Raw genomic sequence first — 26829 nt, 5'->3', positions numbered from 1 at the left:
GACATATTCATTTACTGTTAGTCAGTGGTAATGCCATTAAGATACACTATTTCTGGATTACAATATTTTCCTTTAATGCTTTGTGAAATATTTAGGGTCAAGGTGCATTTTGTACTTAATTTTCAGCAGACATTCTCTGAGGAACTAATATATGTAAAGCAATGTATTAGGCACTAAGGGAGATAAAAGATAAATACAACATAGCCCCTACCATTGTAGGTTTTCATTCTGATAGGGTAGGTAAAATACAAGTAAAAAAGGTCTAATGCTGGATAGACATGAGAAGGAATAGGAGTAAAAGGGGTCTAGTGCTGAGAAATCTTAAATCCCATTGAATCCCATTTCTCTGAGAAGCAGTCTTTCAGAAACTTTGGTTCAAGAAGTCTAAATTGATTCAATAATCTGTGCAAATCTGGGAACTTAACAAAAGAGACAAATCAGCAAATGTATCTTTGCCAAAGCATTAGGGAAACTCAATAAAAGTTAATGCATCCTGGTTTTCAGCTAAGAAAACAACCATTTCCCTTTGGATTCACTACTGGGTGATGATCTTAAAAGACCAAGTCAGAAGTGGGCTGAAATAAGAATTGAGTGTGATTCTATCAATATTAACCAAATACCTGCCTGCCCTTTTTTTCTGGCCTGACCAAAATGACAGTTAAATGATGATGTACTCATTGTTCACATAGATTTCATGTTCAGGGTTGCTTGATTCAAACAGTTAAGAGCCACCTCTAAAGCAGAAGTACTCTGCTTTAATGATATTTATAAAGAGTGAGCAGGGTCACTTTAATATTCTGAAGTTTCAAATTCTGCCTTTGATACCTTCATTGGATAACTCAAGTTACTGTTTAATAGCAGAAAATTAAAAATAATGCCTTATGATATAATGTATTAATAATGATTTCAATTTGTTCACAGTTGTGTATAATTGGATTAATTATTTTCGTTAACATTTTAAGAGATAAATAAATCAAATAGATGCAAAGAAGGTTGAACTTTATCCAAAGACAAGCAGTTTGTTTTCCAGATCCACATTTTGGTTGGCTATTATTTTCCTTTGGTTTGAATTTTGAATGATGCTTTCAAATAATTTCCCTTCTTTTGAAAAACTACCAGACCTGATTCTTTTCTTCCAAGACCTCTCCCACCAGAAAATTATTCAGTTTTTAGTTTTGATCTCGTTTAACTCTGTTTTTAACATCTTCCCAAAAGTTTTCAGGGAAAAATTTATCAATTTAATGAGGGTGTTGGAGTACATGGCTTCCAAAGATCCTTCTATTTCTAACATGCTGTCCTTTGTAATATGTGAGCTCTTGGGAAAGATAAAATAAAAGAGAAAAAACAAGGCAAATATGATCTGGTTGATTTCTAGAAATGCCATTGGCTTACAACAATTTTTTTCCTCTACTGAGAACAGTACAACAAAGAATATTGACCTAGACTCCCCAATTCTCAGTTATTCATTATATGACTCATTGGCAAAACTATTCATTTTTGTTTTACTTTTTTCCTCTGCCTCTTTTATTTCTCTCTATCTTGATTTTTTTTCTTTCCTTTCCTTTTCTTTCCATTAAAGAAGGCAAAGGCCTTCATAGAAGAAGAAAACAAATGTAGGTAACACTGAAGTTTTCTTTTGGGGGTCTTAGCATGGAGACAATAAGGATGTCAAGTCACTAAATTTTTAAGCACATTTTGACTATATGAGTAATTTATATATTCAGATAGAACTGATATAACTTAATACATACTTCCTCTAAGAAGGGAATTGGCATATATGTGTCCATACATATAGCTGGGCCATGAAGATTCAACTCATCTTATTTTTAAAAGTATGAAAGAGGGAAGAAGACCAGGAAGTCTAAGAAAAAAAAGTTGAGGTCAAAAGATGAGGCAAACCTGACAGGCACTATCACTGACAACCTGAAGTCACACTGTTAGTTATTTGCTGAGCTATGAACTTGGATTCTGACTTCTTATAATAAAGAGCTAAAATCTATGATCCGAAAGTGAACAAATTCAAGACTGGGTTGTTAAGTGGAAAAAGTGGAGAACTACTTAAGACTATTGTACAAACTGCTATGTGACATTCTGCCCTGCAAATACAATCTACTGGTCAACTTTGTACTCCCAACACATTTACCACAGAATCCTAATTGAACCCACCTTACCTCCCTCTTACATTGTAAGCAATATGTGTTGGGAAAAATCAATCCAATTGTATGGGGAAAAACAGACTGGTTTCCTGCCATTGTTTATATTTTCACTAAAACCCAATTTTCCTGGAACTACCATTGAAAACTGTACATTTTATTCAAAACAAGGCAATATTGGTATTGACAGTGCTGAAATGATAATGAGGGCGATCAATTTCTCATTCTCCATTATGGTGATATTGAGCATATTTTGGAGTAAACTTGCAGTTTAATTAGCCAGTATCAGCATCCCCCCGCTTTTTACAAACTTTTTTAGGGATTAAAAGTGTTCTTAGCCTATTTGCAAAATAAAAAACCCCCAAAGCCCCAACAACAATAAGTGCTGGTAATAAAAACTGGATAGTTGTTGAGATTTCTTTTTAATTCTTATTAATAATACATTGTGGTTTCATTTTTGCATCTTCCTTTGCACAGACAGTCTTCTCAACTCTTCTGCCAAATTAAGAGTGTAGTTACCAAAACAAATAATGAAAGTCAAGGGAAAGAGAAATTTCAAGGCAAAATGTTATTTCCCATTATGTTTGGAGGGAGCAGAGAAGTAGGCTATGGTGTATAAAGACTTTGAAAGAAAGCATGGGTGAATTGTGGTCTAAAGTAAGACAAAGTCGTTCAGATAAATTAAAATTAACACATAAAGGCTTAAGAGGATCAAAGAAATTTGATTATTCAATAGAAATTATGTTGACATATTTAAACTATTGTTCAGATTACCTACTGAGGTTGACAAAGTTTGCTCTGAGTACATTTAGCATTTGTCTTTCTTTTTTCTTCTTTCCTTCCTTCCCTCTTTCCTTCCTTTTTTCTTCCCTCCATTTCTCTCTCCTTTCTTCCTTCCCCTCCCTACTTCCCTCCTTTTCTCCCTTCCTTCCTTCCTTCCTTCTCTTCCTTCCTTCTCTTCCTTCTTTCCTTCCTTCCTTCTCTTCTTTCCTTCTCTTCCTTCCTTCCTTCTCTTCCTTCCTTCCTTCCTTCTCTTCCTTCCCTCCTTCCTTCCTTCTCTTCCTTCCTTCTCTTTCTCTTCCTTCCTTCTCTTTCTCTTCCTTCCTTCTCTTCCTTCCTTCCTTCCTTCTCTTCCTTCCTTCCTTCTCTTCCTTCCTTCTCTTCCTTCCTTCCTTCCTTCTCTTCCTTCTTTCTCTTCCTTCCTTCCTTCTCTTCCTTTCTTCCTTCCCTTCCTTCCTTCTCTTCCTTCTTCTCTTCCTTCCTTCCTTCTCTTCCTTCCTTCTCTTCCTTTCTTCTCTTCCTTCCTTCCTTCCTTCTTTCTCTTCCTTCCTTCCTCCCTCTCCTTTCCTTCCTTCCTTCCTTCCTTCCTTCCTTCCTTCCTTCCTTCCTTCCTTCCTTCCTTCCTTCCTTCCTTCTTTCCTTCTTTCTTTCCTTCCCTCCTTTCTTTCTTCTCTCATTGGTATGAGGATGTAATATGAATATGTAAATTCATTCAAAGAAGGAACTTCCTATGTGGAAACTTCCTTCAGCAATACAAATCATCAATTTCTCTATAATTTATAGTCTCAGAGATTTGCCCAGGACACAACGAAGTTATGTAATTTGCCTATGGTCACACAACTGCTATGTGTTAACAGTAAGACTTAAAGTCAGTCCATCAATCAGCCAGGTCAGTCAATAAGCATTTATTTAAGTGCCTACTATGTGCTAGATACTATTGTTTGGCATTGAAGATATAAAGACAAAAAAGAAACAATTCTGCTTTGAAGGAGCTTACATTCTATCAGAGACTCCATGTTACATTGATAAATATATGTAAGATAACATACAAAATAAATACAAAGTAATGGGGGAGGGAGGTGTCACATTCAGAAAAGCCTTGTAGATGTGAACTTCGAAGGAATTGAAGGAATCTAGCTATGGAAGTGAGGAGAGAGAGCCTTTTATGCTTGGAGAGAATCCGTAAAAGGCAAGGAGCCAGGAGTGAGAGGGTCATATTTGAAAACCAATAGAAATGTGGTCTAACTAGTGGGAAAAAGTGGAGTGCAAGAATGTCTTTTTGGCCACTAAGTTAACACTCTATCCATTGTATCAACATTTTTGTTCTGGATTCTTGGCAGTATTCCAAAAAAACAAGCACAAAGGTTAGGTGTTGAGATATTTAAACATATAATTTAATATAATTATTTAAGATTAAAATATTTTAAATTTAAATTTTAGTTTGAATTTAAAATATAATTTTTAAAATATCGATGCATCAAAAAAATCTGTGATTATATCCATGTTAGTGAGGATCTCCAAGAAGAAGAAACAGCTTCTCTTTAGGTGGCAATTCCATTTTCTTTTAGCTGAGCCTTTCTTCTCAATATGGTGACCCAGATGGAGCATATTAGAACTAGAAGAGACCTTAGAATTAGGGTACCTGGTGCAACTCTTATTTTAACTTAGGCCAAGAGAATCAGGATTTGAATACAGGTTTTCTTTTCAAACCCCAGCATTACTTTCTCCATCCCCACACTGCCTTCCTAAACAAAGAACCTAATTGTGTGCTCATTGAAAATTTGCATCTTCTAAAGTAAATTTAAAAGATAATATTTGGACCCTAAGGCTGATTATATATGATCAAGTGAAATTGTATATATCCATATATATGTGAATTTATTTATGTATCTGTATATATATATATATATATATGTCTATATAAAAGTTATTACCTGGCACATAATTGGAATAGAAATATTTGTTATCATTGTCATTGTTGTTATTATTGTTATAAATGCAGAGTCTATCCTTATTATTATAAATGGAGATTCTATTATTATAAATGGAAATAAATAGAGACTCTTTCCTTAAGTAGTAAGGATTGGAAACTTCATTTCAATGATATATTCAAGTAGTAAGGATTAGAAACTTCATTTAAATGATCTATGCAATTCAATAGACATTTATGTGCAAGGTGAAAGAATATGTGACTTGGTGCAGAGAAGGGCAGTCTCTAAGTTAGAAAGCCCAGAGTTCAAGTCTAGTCTTAAATACATATTGCTTGTATCACCCTGTGCAAGTCACAGCCTCTTAGTACCCAAGGCAACTCTCTCTGAGTATACATTGCAAAGTAGCAGCTACCATTTATCAAAATCATATACATTGTCTTGGATAATTTATCCATGCTCTCTGTGTTTACTGAAGAGTAAAATATTAAGGTTAAATTAAATGATCTCTAAGATTCCTTCTATATATAATCTTATAAACTACAATCCTATAGATAATATTTCATAAGAATGAAAAAGTTTCCTGTAGTTGTCTATATAAAGATTTGAGTGGCACATAAATTCAAATTACTGTATGTAATAGAGATTCAAATTTTGAGCTTCACAGAAGTCTATGGATAATTTAAGGGCTTTTTAATTTCTTAGAAACCATTTTAGTCACTTTATATCAATAACATTGGCTTATTTTATTATTATATACATTTTATTTTATGAATTTAAAAACACTTTTTCTGAGAAAAGGTCCATGTGCTTTATCAGACTGCCAAATGGGTCCATGAATCTTCAAACAAATAAAAAAGATTTAAAATTCCTGCTATAAAGGAAAACAACATATTAATTATACTTTATTTGTTCTATAATATTGAGTACAGCAATGTGGGCATTTTGATTACTTCTTATTTTATATGTTATAATGTATTTTACTTTTAAGCCACTGATCTCACTAGGGATGCTTAGTATAGTTTGCATTTACTAGTAACCAGTCAGTCAATAAACATTTATTAAGCACTTACTATATGCTTGATACTCGTCACATGACTTTATTACAATATGGGTAACTGACCACCAAGGTTCAAGAAGGACATGAGTAAACTGAAGAATATCCATATATAAATAGGAAATACTGTCAATCCATGTCCAGTGAACATGTATAACCTAGAGGCTAATCTCAAGAAGAATAATCCTGTCTTCACGTACTGATGAGAATACTAATATGGACTATATTAGTCTCCCATTCTATTAGTTACCAGTTAAAGTTTAATTTGTGAATCTGTTTAAAAATCAGGATGTGTGGTTTTATCACTCCAAGGGGCTGCCTTAATGCTGATCACATTCCATCCATTACTAAATAGATAAACACTATATAGGCCTAAAACACAAATAAAATGATTTATTTACAGCCCTATAGCTAATAGGTGGGTACACCTATATAGTGACATGGTGCAATGGATAGAACATGGGGCCTGGAGTCAGGAAATTTCATCTTCCTGAGTTCAAATGTGACCTGAACTAGCTGTGTGATCCCGGGATATTCACTTAAACCTATTTGTTTCGATTCCCTCATCTATAAAATGAGAGGGAAAAGGAGATGATGGCAAGTCACTTCTTTGCCAAAAAAGTCCCCAAATGGGGTCATGAAGAGTTGGACACAACTGAAAAACTTCTCAACAACAAAAATAGTAATTGTCAGAGGTTGAACTTGATTATAGCTTCTGTTCCTCTACTACAATATCTCTAAAATACATGCAGTTTAAATATCTCTCTATTTTTTCTTTTCTCATCGTTTTAGCTTTCTAAGGAAATTCAATGTTCATTGGCCAATCACATTCAATCACTGGTGAAGTCTGAGAAGAATCGTCAAATCATGTGTGAAGCTGGATTGCTCAAGACCATTATCACATCCTGTCATAAAGTGTTAAATGATAGCAGTGACCCAGTTCACTTGTCCCTTATTAGGATTTTTGAGAAGCTTGCATCTCAAGCCATTGAGCCAGACATACTAAGGTATGGTTTCTTTTTTAAAGTAGAATATGAGTCTCAACAATATTTCTTATTCCCAAAGAGAAAATATTCCAGCACAAATGATCCACCTGTGATTTATGTTTCAGTACATCTAAGAAGTAGAGCATTGTTGATGGAAAAGGATGTAGATTTAGGTTTGGAATTATAATCTCATGGCATATGATGATATCTATTCCTTTGTTTCCAGTGAATAACAAGAGGACTGGCAAGAAAGAATGTTAGCATTTCAAAAGAGGAGGGACCTTAGAAATCATCCAACCCAATCACTTCATGTAGTAGATGAAAAAACCAAGTCCCAGAAAGTAAATATCTGAAGATAAGAGGGAAAGTTTTTGCTATTATATACGTCATAATAATATAATTTACATAGTACTTACTATGGTCATGAAAAGTCAAACATGATTGAATGATTGAACACCAATAAAAATGTACTAGTACTATGCAAATTACTTTATAGATATCATCTCATTTTCTATTGACAATAAATCAGAAAAGTATTATCTGAGGAAACTGAGGTAAGTGATTTGTCCAGAGAGACAAAGCCAAGATGGTGGATTAATGGCAAGAACTCACTCAACCTCTCCCCCAAATTGCTCCAATTTCCTTTAAATAATGACTCTAAACAGCTGCACAAAATCCTGACATTTTGGACAATGCACCTTCCATCTTGGAAACAGAGCCCTACTTTAACAAAGAGTTAGAACCCAAGTAATAGGTTAGAAAAATGATCAGATAACAGAAAGTTTCTGACTAGGAAGATCAAAACAAAAACCCAGACTATAACAACATTAAAGCTCCTAGATCCAAAACCTCCAAGAAAAATAAGAATTGGGCTCAGGCCATGGAAGAACACAAAAGGAATTTTGAAAATCAAGTAAGAGAGATAGAGGAAAAGTTAGGAAAAGAATTGAGAACTATGCAAAAGGAAATACAATAAGCAAATGATGAGGAAAATGCCTGAAGAAGCAAAATTGGCCTATTGGTAAAGGAAATACAATATATAGTCTCGAATCAGACAGCAAAATAGAAATTGAAAAAATCCACCAATCATTTCCTGAGATCCCCAAATGAAAACTCACAAGAATATTATAGCCCAATTCCAGAATTCCAAGGTCAACAAGAAAATATTGTAAGTATCTAGAAAGAAACAATTGAAGTATAGTGGAGCCACCATCAGCATAACAGAAGATTTAGCAGCTTCTACATTAAAGAATTGGAGGGATTGGAATATGATATTCCAGAGAGCAATAGTGCTAGGATTACAAACAAGAATCATAAAGCCAGAAAAACTGAGCATAATCATTCAGGGGAAAAGGTGGAAATTCAATGAAATAGAGAATTTTATTCATTATTAAAAGACCAGAGATGAATGGGAAAATCTGATTTTCAAATACAAGACTCAGGAGAAGCATAAAGAGGTAATCAGGAAAGTGGTACCTTAAAAGACTTAATAAGTTTTATCAGTTTACATTCTTACATGAGAGAATGATACTTATAACTCATTAGGACTATCTCATTATTATGGCAGTTTGAAAGACTACATATAGACAGAGAGCGCAAGTGTGACTAGAATCTGAAGGAATATCTTTTTAAAAATTATGAAATTAAGGGATGAGCAAGGAATGTACTGGGAGAAAGGGAAAGGGAGAAGTGGAGTGGTGTAAATTAGCAGTCATAAAAAGAGGCAAGGAAAAGCTTTTATAGTGGAGAGGAAGAGGCGGAGGAGAAGGGAGTGAGTGAACTTTACTCTTATTAGAACTGGCTCAAGGAGGAAATAACATACACACTCAATATTGGTATAAAAATCTATCTTACCATGCAGGAAAATAGAAGGGGAAGAGATTATAGGAAGGGGGGAGGTGATAAAAGAGAGGGCATATTGGAGGAGGAATAGTCAGTGGCAAAACACTTTTGAGAATAGGCAAGATAAAAGGCAAGAGAGAGTAGAATAAATGGGGGTAGCAATAGTAATTGTAAAAAGAATTTTGAAGCACGTTTCTCTGATAAGGCCTTCTTCACAAACAGAGAGAACTGTATCAAATTTATAAAAAATAAGAGGTGTGCCCCCATTGATAATCAAAATATGTGATCTATGTCCAAAGGGCTATTAATTCATGCATATCCTTTGATTTAACAATACCACTATTAGGCATGAATCCCCAAAGAGCTTTCTTTTTAAAAAGGAAAATAATCTATATGTAAAAAAATATTTGAAATTTGGGGAATTCCCATCAGCTGGGGAATGGCTAAATAAATTGTAATACATGATTATCATGGAATAATATTGTTCTATGGGAAATGATGAGCAAGATGCTCTCAGGAAAAAACCCAACAACCTGGAAAGTTTTTCATGAACTCAAGCAATTTGAAATGTTCTGTATACAAAGTAATAGCAATATTCTGTAATGAACACTGTAAATTACTTTGATATTCTCAGCAGTGCAATGATCCACAATTTACTCTGAAGAACTTATGATGAAATATCCTATCCATACCCAGAGAAGAAACTGGAAGAAACTGAATGTGTCTGAAAACAGATTGAAGCCTATTCTCTCAATCTCTCTCTCTCACTCTCTCTCTCTCTTTTTCTTGAGTTTTTTATTAGGGTGAGAGATCTGTTTTCTTTCACAATATGACTTTTATAGAAATGTTTTGCATAGCTTCATGTGTGGTTTCTTAGTGAGGATTGGGAGTAGGGGAATAGGGAGAGAATCTGGAACTCAAAAGTTTTAGAAACAAATGTAAAAAAAATGACTTTAATGTAACTGGGGGGTAAATATTAAATAAATTTAAAAAGGAAAAAAAGAAAAAAAAAGGGATTTGTTTAGGATATACAGCTATTGTCTGAAACTGGATTTGAACTCAGATCTTCCAGGTCTAATATTCTATCTTGCCTCTAGTACCTTATCTCAAAGTCATATTGTCCCAATGAAGTCTTGATATTCATGACTATTTACTCGTAATTTTAGATGTTCCTTCTTTAAGTGGCAGAAATAATTCTGAACTTGTCACAGAGTAATAGGACTAGTTCTGCTTCAGAACTGATCAATTGTTCATCTCTTAGAGACTGCCTGGGTAAAGGACACAGGCACATAAGTTACAATGTCTTCTTTATTTGTGAATAGAATTATGTGATGTGCAGGGGAGAAAAAGGTCTACCAAGGAGTGTTCCTCATACTAATTCAGCCAGAAGTGTATGATCTTGGTAAAGATTTAAATTTCTCCTTGTTCATTTATCAAATGGGCAGAATGAGCATTTTCCACATATTCAAATATATTGTGAATAAAATGAAATGATAGGAAAACACTTTATGTAAATATAAAATGCTATACAAATGAACTAAATGTATACACATATATGTATAATGTGTGTATAGTAATTATTATGATATATTGATTACATTTAAAATATGATCCTTTGAGTTTGTTTAAAAGCAGTCATCAATAAATATGTTTCTGAGCCCTTGTTTACTATGTGGTAATCACTGGGGATATAAAGAAAGACAAAAGAAGTCCTTTTCCTCAAGGAGCTTATATTTTAATGGGAGGGAGCAACATACAGAAATGCAAACAGCAAAGTCATACAATTCAGAGTCTGTGAAATTACTTTATATGAAAAGGCATTAGTGACTGGATGGGAGTGAGAAAGGTATCCTGCAGAAAGTTGCATTTGAGTTGGATCTTGAATGAAGTCAAGAATTTAAGAGGTAGCTCTCTGGACATGGGGCAGCCCATGAAGGCATGCAGATGAGAGATTGTGACAGCAAGTCGATCAGAGTGGCTGGAGCTTAGAATTCTGCAAAATGGAAAGTTCTTTGCTGCTTACTTATTTTGCTTATGTTACTAAAGATTATGCTGTAATTTTTGTAATCAAACTTAATTCAGGTGGGACCATGTTGCTTCTATTTCTCTATTCCATAGAAGTGTCTCTTGTGATTCATATTCACTGAGCACGCTGGTTGTCTCATATGTGACAACAGGCCATTAGTCATTCTGTGAAGTAATTCACAAACTTAGCCATGTGGCTGACCTTATTTGTTTTTTGTTTTATTTTTCAATTTTCAGGCAATTTCTTACCCTTGGGATTCCTTCAGCTAAGGAAGCTGGATGCAAAACATTTAATACATCTCTTTCTCAAGGAGATAGGTCATATCATTCGGGAAAGAATACAGGTAAGACTAGGCTTCTTGGAGAGGAGTCTGTGTTTCACCTTTACTTTTTAAGATGAATAGTTTTTGTATGTGCAAAGACAGAAGGAAATACTGAGTAAGGGAAATAACAGTGAGGAGATGGCATGTTCCTAGAAGAATGAAAAGGCCAGCCTGATTAGTTGTTATATGTTGGGGAGTGAAAGACAGATTCAGCTCTGAGGTTTCAAATCTGAACACCTGAGAGAACAGTGTCTCACTGACTCAGAGAGGAAAGATGAATTTTTAGTGAAAGGTCACGAATTTGGTTTGAATATATTGAATTTGAGATAATAGCAAGATAGCTATTGAAACTTTAGGACTAGGGTGTTTGGCTCAAAGGATGGAACTGGAGATACAGATTAAGAGTCACTAATATAAATGTACTTGTTGAACCTTTGGTAATGAATAATTTCTATGCAGGAAAGAATTTGAAGAAGTAAGAAAAAGAGATGAAGACTGAACCTTGGGTAGTATTCAAAATTGGGGGAGGAAAGATGAAGAGAAGTCAGTTAAATCATAGGTGTGACAAGAAAGTAGAGGTGGAAGAGGTATCATGTCTCAGAAATATAGGGAAAAAAGTCAAGGAGCTGGTCCCCAACAAAGTCAATACTAATACATAGCTTAAAAGAACATGAAGACTGAGAAAAAAGTAAGTTTATTTAGAAATAAGTTATTGGTAGTCATCTCCAGAGAGAAGTTTTGATAGAATGATGAGGATATAAAACTGATTGTTGGGAAAAGAAATAATATGCATTTCACAGCTAGAAAAGTTATTAATTTTGGTGTCTTAGAATCAGGAGCACCTGGACCCTCTGATACTGATTGTCCTGCTGAAGCCAGCTCTGATGCAAACCTTACAGTCAGCACTGTGCCAGCCTCCAGGTCACCTTGGATAACCAAGAGCTCTGTTAATATTCTTCAGACAGCCATGAGTCTGATTTCTATGACATCACCACGAAACATTCATCCACAAAAAGCTACACTGGCTCCATCGTTTGTGGAATTTGACATGTCTATGGAAGGATATGGGTACAGTAGGATTTCTTCCACTTTCTAAGTCATTATATTTTATGACATTATTGACTCCTGAGTTAACCTAATATATTGATCATGGGATGCTTATTTTCATGACCACCACAATCATTCTTCCTGTTCTGGTCTAATTCTACTATACTTCTGCTGTTGGTCTGTCTATCTACATATATTTGTATGTATGTGTATACATATATATATATATATATATATATATATATATATATGCATACACATACATACAAACACTGGGAGAAAGGGAAAGGGAGAAGTGGAGTGGTGTAAATTAGCAGTCATAAAAAGAGGCAAGGAAAAGCTTTTATAGTGGAGAGGAAGAGGCGGAGGAGAAGGGAGTGAGTGAACCTTACTCTTATCAGAACTGGCTCAAGGAGGAAATAACATACACACTCAATATTGGTATAGAAATCTATCTTACCATGCAGGAAAATAGAAGAGAAGAGGTTATAGGAAGGGTGAAGATGATAAAAGAGAGGTCATATTGGAAGAGAGAATAGTCAGGAGCAAAACACTTTTGAGAATAGGCAAGATAAAAGGCAAGAGAGAGTAGAATAAATGGGGGTAGCAATAGTAATTGTAAAAAGAATTTTGAAGCACGTTTCTCTGATAAGGCCTTCTTTCACAAACATAGAGGAACTGTGTCAAATTTATAAAAAATTTATAAAAAATCACATGTTTATGTGATTATTCTACTTTTGACAGATGTCTCTGTGTTTTCATAAGTACCACAATTTTTATCTTCAGAAATCTATCCTCAATTCAGATGTGAATAGAATTGTTGTTCCAATGTCTAGTTATTTCTAATCAATGATAGGTTAAATTTCATCTATTGCATATTTATCTTGAATGACTTGCTTATATGGATTTTTTTTTACAGTTGTTTATTTATTCCTACATTGTCAACAATTATGGGTGCCAATACAGAACACTCAATCTCTGGAGGCATTGGAATAGGTAGGTTCTTTTTGCCCACTTCACTATTGCCATGTTTCTCTACGATAGAAATTTACCACAATGGGTAACACCAGTTTGATACTCTGATAATATTTTGAGAATGAACATGGTAGAATGAGAAAGCTTTGAAGCCGGTGTTGGGACAATAAGTCTGAAAGTTGATTCTGTCACCCATCAGTCATGGGACTGACAGATTACTCTGTCTCAGGTCTTTGATTTCCTCATCTCTAAAAAGACAAATCTTTGATTTTCCTATTAAACATGTGAATAATATCTCAAGTAAGACTACATCTTCTAATATCTCTATATATTATGCATCGTGTATAAAAACAATAGCTAATATCATTTAGTGTTTTCATGTTAGCAAAATACTTTATATTTATGTATATATATCCATGTAGTTATAGAAATACAATATGTAAAATATTATATATGTAATATAAATGTTATATCTGTATAATAATTATATGTATTATCTATTTGTATTATTATATTTGCAAAATATTATTTCTATATATAGTTTTTCCTTTAATTTTCATAGCAACTCTGTGAGATAAGTACCTATGCAATCATCATAATATTTCCTAGATGTCTGTTGTGAACTTTCAGTTCAATTGCATTGCCTCAAGTTTCTACCCAATCCAATCCATTCTCCACATTAGTTGCCAAAGTCATTATCCCAAAGTTTATTTCTGAATATACTACTCCCTTCTCAATTCCCTACTCAAATGACTTCTAAGATAAAACACAAACTCCTCAGTTTATTATTTGCATCTCTTTGCAAGTTGGCTCCTTCCTCTCTTTGCAATCTTTTCCGACATTATTGCAGTCCACTTTTTAGCTCCCTTTTCTGTGTTGTTTTCCCCATTAGATTGTAAACTCCTTGAGGGCAAGAATTTTCTTTTTGTTTATATTTGTGTCTTCAGCACTTACACGGGGATGGACACAAAGTAAGCACTTAATACTTGTGACCTTCTAGTCTTATCTCTACAATCCAACCATGCAGATCTGCTTGCTGTTACTCAGATAAAATACTAAATCCCCCATCTCTGCCTTTGAATATCTCTTCCTTAATCCTGTAATGTTCTCTTTCCAAGTCTCTAGCTCCATGTTTCCTCAAGATTCAGATTACTGAGGGAAGCCTTTTTGGTATCCTCTAGTAGTTAATTTGTTTTCCTCTACAGTTACCTTGTATTTCATTTATATATGTCTTCACATTTTGGACGCATGTCTCCTTAAAAGATATGTTTCTTGAAGTTAGGGATTATAATGCTTTTGTCTTAAAACAATGCCTGACACAATGCAGATTCTTAATAAATGTTTATTCATTGTTTAATGATTATTCCTATTTGAGAAAATTGAGGCACAGAGAAGATAAATGATTTGTTCATGGCCATTTTAGCTAGTACATGTTGGAGATGAAATTTAGAACTTGGGCTTTGAATTATAAATCCATTACTTTTTCCACCACTACCTTGCTTCTTTTTGTGAGTTTGTACCACTCTATATACATTATATTTGGGGGCTCTTTTCTTTGGAATCTTTGACATGTATTAGCCAGGTAGTATATTAGATTGGAATTATAGTCTATTTGCCTGACACAGTTACTCATATGGAGATCAAACAATCTGAATCATATTTTAGGAAGGACATAAACAAACTAGAATGTTTCACAAAAGGTAACCAGACTGAAAAGGATGTGGGAGAACATATAAAGGGTTCAATTATTATGCCTATATGAATGTGTCCCAAATATTCAGTTTTACCTTGTGTTCTGTGCTCTAGAAGCACATCACTAAAAACCATTTATTCATTGTTGTCTCTGACATGTCTACTTCAATGTGTCTGAAAAAAAGATATCTATCTGATCCATCTTCTTCCCAATTTCTTTTGGAGATACCATTGTCCTTTGTGTCAGCAGGGATCACAATCTCAGAGTTATCTGTGATCCTTCCCTCTTACTCATATTCAATGAACAGCCACATCATTTTGCTTCTGTCTCCAAATCATTTCTTGCATCTCTCTTCTTTACTCATATGACTATCACCTTAGTTTAAATTCTCAATATCTCTTATATAGAATACTGTGATAACCTTCTATTTGCTCTCTCTGTTTAGCATCATTCTCCTTTCAAGCCCATTCTCTACTCTAGTGCCAAAATATCTTTTCTAAAGCTCAGGTGTGACTGTTATACTCACTCTACTCAAAAATCATTATTGGTTATTTACTTCTGCCAAAATAAAATACCTCCTCTTCATTTTGTCATTTAAAGGACCTCACAATCTGTTTGCAATCTATCTTTCCAGACTTTGTTTACATTGCTTTGCTTTTTGTACTCAACATTCTAATACCAGACAAACTAATCTATTTGTTCTTCCTGGTATTTGGTCTTCAATGCCATACCTCCATATGTTTGCACAGGGAATACTCAGTATTTAGGGAGGGGGAGAGAAAGGGACTAAGTATTTATTTATTTATTTATTCTGGAGGTTTTATTTTTATTGTTTTTAAAGCCAATATAATTTTATTTTTTTAAATAATTATAACTTTTTATTGACAGAACCCATGCCTGGGTAATTTTTTACAACATTATCCCTTGCACTCACTTCTGTTCTGACTTTTCCTCTCCCTCCCTCCATCCCCTCCCCTGGATGGCAAACAGGGACTATGTATTTATAAAGCACTTACATTTGTCGGGCACTGTGCTGAGTGCTTTTCACAAATATCTCATTTGTTTCTTCTCATGATAACCTTACAATAAAATAACAAAAAGGATAATAAGTGCTATTTTATATCCATTTTGTGATTCAAGAAATTGAGGAAAACAGAAATTAAAATGACTTTCCCAGGGTCACAGAGCTAGTTAAATATTTGAAGCCACATTTAAAATCATGTCTTCCTGATTCCAAGTCCAGTGCTCTATCTGGCGTACCGGCTTGATGCTTCTGAACTTAGAATGTCTTTTCTCCACTTCTGAGACCTACTGGCTTCCTGCAAGACTCAGTTCATGTGGCACTTCTTAGGTGGAGTATTTTCTCATCTTGCAAGTTACAAATTCTTCCTTCTTTCTCAAAAGATCATGTTTGCATCTTACATATGACATAACATGGTTTTCATTTTTGTCTTAGGAGCTTTAATCCCTAGCATGGAGCCTTGTGGGAACATAATAAATGTATGTTGAATCTAATTCTCTACTCTGCAAATCTAATCAAATCTGCCATGTTTTTCTTTAGTCACATGAACTCTATGAATGAATTAATTAAGAAAAGGGTTCACTGAGTAGCAACTCTGTGAAAGGCAATTTGCTAAGCACTGTGTATAAAAGCATTAAACCAAGACTGCCCCTTCCCTCAAGCAGCTTACATTCTAAGTGGTGGCCAGGGAGGAGTTTATTGTTCTGAAAAGTCACTGGAATGGTGAGTGGAAACTTAAGGCAATTAATTTACCCCAAGGCAGAAACAATGGTAGTGTTGATTTGATAATTGTTTCCAAAGAGAGAGAGAGGATAAATGAAATTGGAAATGGGGTGAAGGTAGAGAGGGCTGGGAATGTGATTGAAGTAACAAGAAGATGGCAGAGTAGACAGCTGGATGGAATGTGAAGTGTGACTTGGGGCTGGATAAATATAGTAGACTATGTGAGATGGTTTTCACTGATTCACTAATCCGGGCAATATAGCTCTTAGGCAAGAACCCCAAAGCTAAGTGGATCAACAAAGTATCAGGACATGGACTCTGACTATCTTGAGAGCACAGAAGTCAAATGGATTGGAAGAACACTCTTTCACTGTTCCCTAACCTTCATCTGAGGAGAAGGGGTAATATAGAACAGAATCAGAAAATTTGTGATTTTTGCTCTGTCCCCCACCCAAAAAAAAAAAAAAAATCCCACAACATGCTGCTGTCCCCTCTCCCTATCTTTCTCATCCTCAAATCAAGGTAAGAATCATCTTTTGCAACTAGATAATGGTGCTGGGTTTATTCATGCCAAATCCCTGATGCTAAGCCCTCAAATAATAATGACTCTTTTAAACTCATCCTAAAATTAAGATATTCTTGCAAAGTAATAATAATTTTAATTATTTTTGTTTTCTAATACAGTCCCAAGGTTATTTCCTCCCCTGAATGGTTTTACATTTTCCTCCTGGTTCCTGATCAGCAAACCGAGTTCCATCCAAAATGTTCATCCCATCCGTTTCTTGACCTTGGTTCGCCACATGGCCAGGACAGAACATCAATTTGTCTGCTTCTCAGCTAGTTTTTCACCTGAGGATCTGACCTTAACTGTTTCTACAGAAGAAAAAGAGTTTGAGCCTCTGGGTAAGGTTTTCCCCAGTACCTTTCCTCTAACTGAAATGGGGAAATGTCAGTCAATGGTCCAACATTCATTTACTATGTGCCAAGAACACTATGCTGAGCAATGAGGATATAAAACAAATAGCCAATCAAACAAATAACCAAAGAGCAAAAAACAAATTTCAATATTTTAATGGGGGGGGGAGGGGGGCAGAGGAGAAGGAAAAGGAAGAACACAAGATGTCAAATAGAAATATAGACTACATTTAGAGAACAGTAAAAATATTTCAAATAGGTAGAAATTTAGTCAAAAGTAATTTATTAATCAATTAATAAACATTTATTAAGTCCCTACTATATGCCACATACTGTGCTAAGTGCTGAGGATATTAAATAAAAAAGGCAAAAACCAGTCCCTGGACTCAGAGAGCTTATAGTCTAATGGGAAAAAGAATGAAAACAAATCGATATAAAACAAATTTTATACAAGATAAATAGGAAGTAATTAATAGAGAGAAGGTAGTAGAATTAAGAGAGGTTGTGGAGAGCGAGTAAAAGGGGATTTTGTTTGGGATTTAAAGGGAACCAGGAAGATTAGTAGGCTCAGTGGAAGAGGAATTGTTTACCGATCATTGAGGATGGGCAAAGAAAATGGACACCATCCCATTGACATTGTTTGAAATTAAATCAAACTATTTTTATGGTACTTTATATTCATGTAAATAATAATTCAAAATGATAAGCTTTTGGGAACAAAAGCTAGTAATTACAGAGCACTTTACCTAAGGTATGTCTTTTGATCCATACAAGAATCCTGTAATCAGAGTACTTTTATTTTCTCTCTTACATAAAAGGAAATTAATCTGAGAGATTGACTGACTTCTTCAACATGCCTGTCATGAAGAATTTTTTTTTTTTTGCATCTGATTTTATCTGAAAAATTTTACTCTGCTGAAAATTGTCAATGACTTCATTTTGCCTATAGGAAAACTATAGAAATCTTTTAACCTCACATTTAAAACATTTCAGTTTGACTGCAGCTACTTTTTCAATCACACAATAAACATTCATTAAGTGTCTACTATGTGGCAAACAATGTAATAAATTCTGGGAATACAAAAAGGAGCAAAAGAAAATCCCTCCCCTCAATGAGCTTACAATCTAATTCCTGTCCTGAATACTCTTGCTGCAATCATTTGTTCTTCCTACTCCTTTTGTCCCTCAATGCACTCCCTCTTCATCTTACATTCAAATATTTTTCTAATATGTGACACAATACCAAATTATATTTTAATTTCTTTTAAAAATATATTCTTAGAAAGTTAAATATTTCCAAATTACATATAAAACTTAACAATATATTTTTTTAAAAAATTGAAGTTCCAAATTCTCTTCTCCTACTCATTCCCCTTCTTGAGAAGGTAAGCAATTTAACATTTGAATGAAAACATTTCCATAGTAACCATGTTCCAAAAAAAAAAAAAAAAAAAATAGACAAGAAAATAAAATGGAAAAATAAAGTGGAAAAAAGTATGCTTAAACATTCATTCAGAGTTCATCAGCTCTCTCTCTGAAGGCAGATAGCATTTTTTAAGATAGGCTCTTTGGAAATATCCTGGATCATTGTTTTGATAAGAGTAGTAGACTTTCATAGTTAATCAATATAATATTGCTAGTACTGTGTGCAATGTTTATTTGATTCTGCTCACTTAACTTTTATCATTTCATATAAATCTTTCCAGGTTTTTCTAAAACCATCCTATTCATCATTTCTTATAGCCCAATAGTATTCTATTACAATTATATACTACAGCTTGCTCAGTCATTCCCCAATTCATGGGCATGTCTTCAATTTCCAATTCTTTATCACCACAAAAAGAGCTGCCATAAATGTTATTCATACAAATAGGTTCTTCCCTCTTTTATTTTATCTCTTTGGGATACAGTGCTAAATAAGGTATTGCTGAGTCAAAGGGTAGACAGAATTTCATGACTCTTGGGCTTAGTTCCAAATTGTTCTACAGAATGGTTGGACTAGTTCACAGCTCCACCAACAATGCATTAGTGTCCCAATTTTTCTACATTCCCTCCGGCATTTTGTAATTTCCTTTTTCTTTCATGTTAGTCAATCTTATAGGTATGAGAATTGTTTTAATTTGAATTTCTCTAATTTGTAGTGTTTTAAGACATTTTTTCATGTGACTACTAATAGCTTTAATTTCTTCTTTTGAAAATTTGCTGTTCATATCCTTTCATCATTTGTCATATTGGGAATAGTTCTTATTTTTGCAAATTTGGTTTAGTTCACTATATATTTGAGAAAGAAGCCCTTTATTAGAGAACTTGCTATGATCACCCGTAGGTTCCTGCTTTCATTCTGATTTTGGCTGCATTACTTTTGTTTATGTAAAAGCTTTTTAATTTCTTGTAATAAAAAAAAAATCTTTCTTCTCTATCTTTCATTTGGTCAAAACTCTTCATTTATCCATAGATCTAACAACTATGCTTTTTTTTCCTGCTCCCTTAATTTACTTATGCTATCACTCTTTTTGTCTAAATCATTTATTCATTTTGATATTATATTAGGATGTAGTGTGAGATGTTGGTCTATGCCTAATTTCTGTCAAATTGCATTTTAGTTTACCCAGCAATTTTTGCCAAATATTGCATTCTTACCTCAAAAGCTTAGATCTTTAGACTTATCAAAACTGGATTATGATTGTCATTTGCTTCTGTGTATTATACATATAATCTATTTCATTGGGCCACAACTCCATTTTTTCTCCAGTACCAAATTATTTTAATAATCACCACTTTGTAACAATTTCAGATCTGATAATACTGGACCACCTTACTTCATTTTTTTCTCCATTGATTCACTTGATATTTTAGACCTTTTGCTCTTCCATATGAATTTTCTTATTATTTTTACTAGCTTTATAAAATAATTCTTTGGTAGTTTGAATGGCATAACACTGAATGGATAAATTAATTTAGGTAGAATTGATATTCATGCAATAATGAAGAGTGAAATGAGAAGAGTCAAGACACTGTATACAGTAACAGTAATATTGATTTAAGAATGACCTGGAGCAAGTAAATCATGTTGGTGATTATATCAAAATTAATTGTAAAGGATATATGAAGAAAAATATTATCTGCATCTAGATACAAGTAATTAAAAGAAAGAAGAGGTTTTTTTTTTTTTTTTTTTTTTTTGGTCTTTAAAGCTCCAGAGCAGCTGCTCCTATGACATTTCACCTATGTAATTTTTTGGAACACAAAGAATAGTTTTTTTGTGTTCATATTGAACATAAAGTTCAAATCCTTTTTCAAATACTTCCAAGTACTGCCCCAAGTACTTCAAGTACTCTAACTGTAAAATGAAAATGTTGTTATAAGGCTCTAATGAGATAACTGAAATAAAAAAAAAAAAACTATGTAAATTTTAGCATTTAGTATTATTAATGCCACCTGGCCATTATTATAATAGGCTTGGGTTATGTCTGTATGCCATCAAATATCAGAAGAAAATGAAAATTTTAATTTATATATCCAAATAATCACCATTAAATAACCTTTTTTATTATATTATTATTTTTATTATATTATTTTCTCTTTAATTAAGGTAAATACTATTTATCATGCTAATGGGAAGTCTATTTGTTCTAGTGATTTCCAGAAATTTTAATACATATTGGTGTTGGATTGTTTTAAAAGTTTTTTTCAGCATCTATTTATATAATCATATATATTTTTGTAAAATATATAATATATAATATAATATATAATAATATAATATATAATAATATAAAATTATTATATTATATAAAATTATTATATTATATAAAATAATATTTTATTATATTATTATAGCAATAGGCCTTTGGAGTGCTAGCCATAAAGTTCCTCATTTTATTTTCTATAGCAATTAATAATGTCAAGGAATTCTTTGAGTAATAGTAAGAATAATAAGAAAATTCATATGGAAGAGTAAAAGGTCTAAAATATCAAGTGAATCAATGGAGAAAAAAATGAAGGAAGGTGGTCCAGTATTATCAGATCTGAAACTATGTTACAAAGTGGTAATTATTAAAATAATTTGGTACTGGAGAAAAAATGGAGTTGTGGCCCAATGAAATAGATCATATGTATAATACACAGAAGCAAATGACAATCATAATCTAGTTTTTTTGTTCAGATTCTAATCATGAATTACTTTCAAGATAGCATGAGATGATGTGTCATAAGAGGCCTCCAGACTTATTCTTCCATTTTGAATTACAGTATCATTTAATTTCTTCCATGTTACTCTTCTTGTGTGGTGTTTTCTTCCCAGCATTCAATGATTAATATAGAAGCATCTTTAATGTAGCAAAAATTTTCTTCACCGTGGCCATACAAAGATAGTAAATGGAGATACTGGATAAAGTCCATCTTTTGGGTTTGCTTCCTGTTCACAGGCCAGACAGAACTGTACATCATTAGCAAAAAGAGTCTCTTTCCCCTTAATGTTGGTTATCCAGGGCAAGAATAAAGCATATCTCCATTGCCCTTTGGACTGTCTGTACCAATTTAATAGTCTCCAAGGCTGACAGTCCATCACATTTAGCTATAAATCACCATGTTCTACTTTTCCTGTTGTTGAGACCTGAACATTGCTGTTCATAAATTCACATTCCCTAAGGCAGGATTACCTCACACAGATAACCAAGAAACTTTTCAGTGGATTGAATATCAGTGTAAAGCAGATCCTAAATCATAATTTTCTAAGGAGGAAGACCATATCTCCTAAGTGAGGACTTGTTCTATGAAGACTACCTACAGTTTTCAGTAAATCTGGATTATCTTAGAGTATGACCCCTGGTATATATACTCTCTTATAAATGTGTGTATGTTTATTTTTTTAATTATAGCTATGAATTGATCTATATATTACTTAGCATAAAACCTGGCATAAAGTAAGTGGTTAATAAATGTTTCTAGAGAGTTATTAATGAGTGATTCCTCTACCAATACAAATCAGCACCTTGTCTGAAGCCTGTAGTCATAAGAGACTTGCTTGGGATGTAACATAACTTCAATGACTTGTTCAGGGTCACATAGCCAATATGTGTTAGAGACCAGACTTGATCTTGGGTTTTCCTGAATTAGACTCTATGAACCATGGGTGCCTCTCATGCCAATATATGTGTGTGATATATATAGATGTATATATCTATATCTATATCTATATATCTACATCTCTATCTCTACATCTACATCAATATCTTTATCTATGTATCTACATCTACATCACTCTATTTCTATCTCTATATTTACTTCTACATCTATAGCTATTATCTCTCTTTCTACATCTAATTCTACATCTACATCTATGTCTATATGTATTTATATCTACATCTCTATCTCTACCTCTACATCTACATCTATATCTTTATATATCTACATCTACTTTCTCTCTATCGTTCTCTATATTTACAGCAATATCTTTATCTATGTATCTACATCTACATCTATCTCTATTCTACATCTTCATCTCTATCTCTATATATTTCTACATCTGCATCTGTATCTCTACATCCCTATCTCTATCTCTACATCTGCATCTCTATCTATATCTGTACATCAGCATCTCTATCTCTAGCACTCTCTCAACATCTACATCTCTAACTCTATCTCTATCCATATCTATATATCTACATCTCTATCTCTATCTCTACATCTATATTTATATCTAAATCTATCTCTGTACAAACAGACAGGTATATATGTATGTATTTGTATGTGTGTGTATATATACATACATATGCATATTATATATACATATATGTATGCACTATATATATGTATATGTGTGTATATATATATATATACATATATACATACTTTTTTTTTTTTTGCTTTTGTTCTCCAGCTGCTTAACTTTTCAAACAACTGGCATAAGATGACAATCAGCAGCTCTGTTCCTTCCAGTGATCATTAGCCTTTGTTGTTCCTTTGTCCTGTCACTTCCTCCTAAAAAGGTCCCCTAGGCCTTTAAGCCTGATCTTCCTCAATGCCCTACAACTTCCTAATACTTTCCTCTAAACCTAATTTTGTAACCTGAGGACTTCCAGATTTTGCCAGTTGCCTGACCACATCATCCTTAGGTGTCCCAGACCTTCCCATTTGCCTTATATCTGAGCCTTCGTTTATTTGTGTTCCCTCTCTCAATTAAAATGTAAGTTCCTTGGAACAGGAATTATTTTTGAACTTTCTGTTTTCATCCCTAATGGTTAATAGAGCTCTTGGCATATAGTGGGTATTTAATAAATATTTTATTTATTGTTAGGTACATATATCTGTACATACATCAAATATGTATATATCTGAATATACAAATGAGAAGCTTGCCTCTGTTCTTATATGTGTGTATTCCTATGTATTGTAGATGTTATGGAACCTGAAGACATACATGAGCCTTCTGCTGGAAGTCGGCTCCAGTTCCACTGTGGCAACCTTTTGTCAGTTGGACAGTGGCACCATCTGGCCATTGTTGTCACAAAGGAAATGAAAAGAAATTGTACAGTTTCCACATACATCAATGGACAACTCATTGGATCTGCAAAGGTAGAATGAAATGAAAGGCTACATTCCTAAAGATACTGTAGAGTTACTTCTTTACTGACATTTATGCAGTGATCTTTCTTTTAGCTATTAAATTCTAGCAGTCTGATTGATTTTCATTCTGGAGATATCTGCATTTAATTTATTGAAGGAGATGGCATTGATAGGAACTGATGCACCTGCCTGGGGAAAAGTCTGATGAGCTCAGAAAAGGAGAAAGGTATAATTAAGGCAAATATGAAAGAATAGCACCAATCCAGAAGGATGTTGTCATCACAGCTGAAACTTGAACTGAATTTTCTAATGATTGCTAAGGACAAAAATAAAAGGAGGAGCATCAAATTTAAGCTTGGAGGGAGAACTGATCAAGGAAGAGGTTGGATTATTGCTTGGAGACATTGTTGTCATGTGGATATATGACATGTCAGGGGTGTCAGACTCAGAGACGTGACAGGTTTTCCCCAAGATCACTTTGGCTCCTTAGCACTACTTAGGGGTCCGGGTAAAGGAGGTGCTACAATAAAAGATATAGGAATTTTTTTGAACAAAGATTCAATTCTCCTTTAACTAAAGGGAAATTAGTTCTTATGTTTTGACTTCTTAATCTCCTGTGGATGCCCTTGCTTCTGAATTGTCTAATAAATTCAATGGTTAATTGACCATTTTGGCCTTGGATATCCACAGGCACTTAGAACCTACCTGGGCTGGCTTTTCAGATTCTATTTTGTTTATTCTCAAATTGGACTTTGCTTTTTCTGCCCCTCCAAAAAATTACTGTTTACTATCATGCCCTTCTTCACTTACCTGTAATTTACTGGCCTGGAGCAGGAATTGTTAAACTGAGAGTCTATGGTATTTATTTAGATAACTATTTTAAGAGAATCAGTTTTCTTTGTAATTATTTATGTGTATGTATATGGTTGTATGTGTTTCACATATACAAATGTATTGCTTTATGCATTTAAAATATGATTTCAAGAAGAGATCCATGCACAGTATGTTCCCAAAGTGTGATTTAAGCCCAGGGCTTTCTGACTTCAAGGCTAACATTATATCTACTATGTTTTGTTGCTAATTAGGTGAAAATACTGAAAAAAATGAAATAAATAGGCAAGCACCCAAAAATTTCTAGCAACACGAAATAAACTCAAGTCTGAAGTCCCAAAAATATTTTCAGGGTATTAAAATTATAATTATGACAATGAAATTATTGTTGTCAGTCTTTGCCAAAAAAGAGGTAACCTTCGATAGGCAATGTAGCATAATGTATGGAGACCTGGAAGATTTGACACACACTGACTGTGTGATCCTGAGCAAGGACTTTTCCTTCTGAGGATTTCAGGCACTTTTTGAAGATTATAAGTGGCAGGAATAGTGCCAAGTTCCAGGGACAAAAGGAGTTATCTCACCTGGCAGTTCTTTATACCAATAAAACCACAAATCTCATCCTTATTCCTATCTTAAATGTTAAACAATTGTATAAAGCAGGAGATGTATCAGAATAACCCAAATGGACAAATACCTTGTATTTGAGATAAGGAAGAAATAAATTCAAGAAACTATATACTGGTGATCTTAATATTTATCTCTGGAAAAATTCTATCACAGATCATTCACTAATTAGTTTGTAAGAATTAAGAAAATAAAAACATAATTGTTAATCTCTATTATTGACATCCACTGAAAGCAAATCCTATTCTAGGAATCTCACTTTTTGGGCAAGGTTATAAATCAACTAAATGAGGCAAATAGTAATTGCTGATATTTATGATACCTTCATGTTTATAAAATTCTTTATATAACTTTTTATACAATACTTTATCTCAGTATATCTTTATATTGACCCAGTGAGATATGTATTAAAAGTATTATTATTGAAGTTTTACAAATGAGGAACTGAGACTTAGAATTAAAGGAATTTTCCCATAAAACTTGTGTCTTAAGCAGGATTTGAATCTAATTCTTTCTCAGCTGAGGTTCAGAACTTTACTCTGTGCCATGACATAGGCATTGATAGGTGTAAACTCTATTTCAGCAAAATATTTTACAAGTCTTTCATATTTTTTTTGCAAATTTAACACAGTACATGACACATAGCAGGAACTTAATAAACATATATTAAATTTAATTGAAACAAGATAGCATCATTTGATTATATAACTAAACTGAAAGAGACATTAACTTCCATCTATTTCATCACCCCCATTTTATAGACAGGGAGACTGATACTTATTTTAATTATTTGACTTAGTCCACACAGAGTTAGAATTTGAACTGAAACCATTTGACTCCAAACCCAAAAATCTCTCTGCCATGCTGTTAATGAGAGATGACATTTCTATAGTGCCTACTAGGTTCCTGGAACTATTCTAAACACTTTACAAATATCATCTCATTTGACTTTCACAATCTTGGGAAGTAGGTACTATTATTTCCCAGTTTTACAGATGAAAAAACTGAGCAGAGATTAAATGACTTACCCAGGATCAGATAGCTAGTGAATGTATGGGGCTACATTTGAACACAGGTCTTGCAGACCTCAGGTTCAACACTCTCTCTATTGTACCACCTGATTGTCTCTAATACTACAATAAGAATAAGCTGGATGATGATACAGGTAAGTAGGCTTATAATGGATGGCACAATAAGACCCAATGAATACTAACTAAAAATTAATATTGAATTGAACTTCTAGCAAGATGTTATAGGCCTTATATGAGTATTATTATTTTTATATTATCTTTAAATATTCTGATGATGCAAAGTAAAGAGGGATAGCTGCTATGGT

At 33.5% G+C, this 26829-nt stretch overlaps 1 protein-coding gene across 5 annotated transcripts in view; it reads left to right on the top strand.

Moving 5' to 3' along the window:
* The window catches only part of WDFY4 (WDFY family member 4), a 486698-nt gene that overhangs the window by 212842 nt on the left and 247027 nt on the right, over nt 1-26829 (top strand). For all 5 annotated transcript variants that reach the window (XM_031956283.1, XM_031956282.1, XM_012539778.3 and 2 more), the window contains 6 exons: nt 6711-6925; nt 11009-11115; nt 11925-12162; nt 13061-13137; nt 17238-17456; nt 23866-24044. In XM_031956283.1, coding sequence (XP_031812143.1) covers nt 6711-6925; nt 11009-11115; nt 11925-12162; nt 13061-13137; nt 17238-17456; nt 23866-24044 — 1035 coding nt within the window. The remainder of the gene's footprint in view (nt 1-6710; nt 6926-11008; nt 11116-11924; nt 12163-13060; nt 13138-17237; nt 17457-23865; nt 24045-26829) is intronic.

The sequence above is a fragment of the Sarcophilus harrisii genome, chromosome 2, assembly GCF_902635505.1.
Source record: "Sarcophilus harrisii chromosome 2, mSarHar1.11, whole genome shotgun sequence".
Taxonomy (NCBI): Eukaryota; Metazoa; Chordata; class Mammalia; order Dasyuromorphia; family Dasyuridae; genus Sarcophilus; species Sarcophilus harrisii.
The sequence above is the reverse complement of the archived record's forward strand: the minus strand, read 5'-3'. Positions and strand labels throughout refer to the sequence as shown.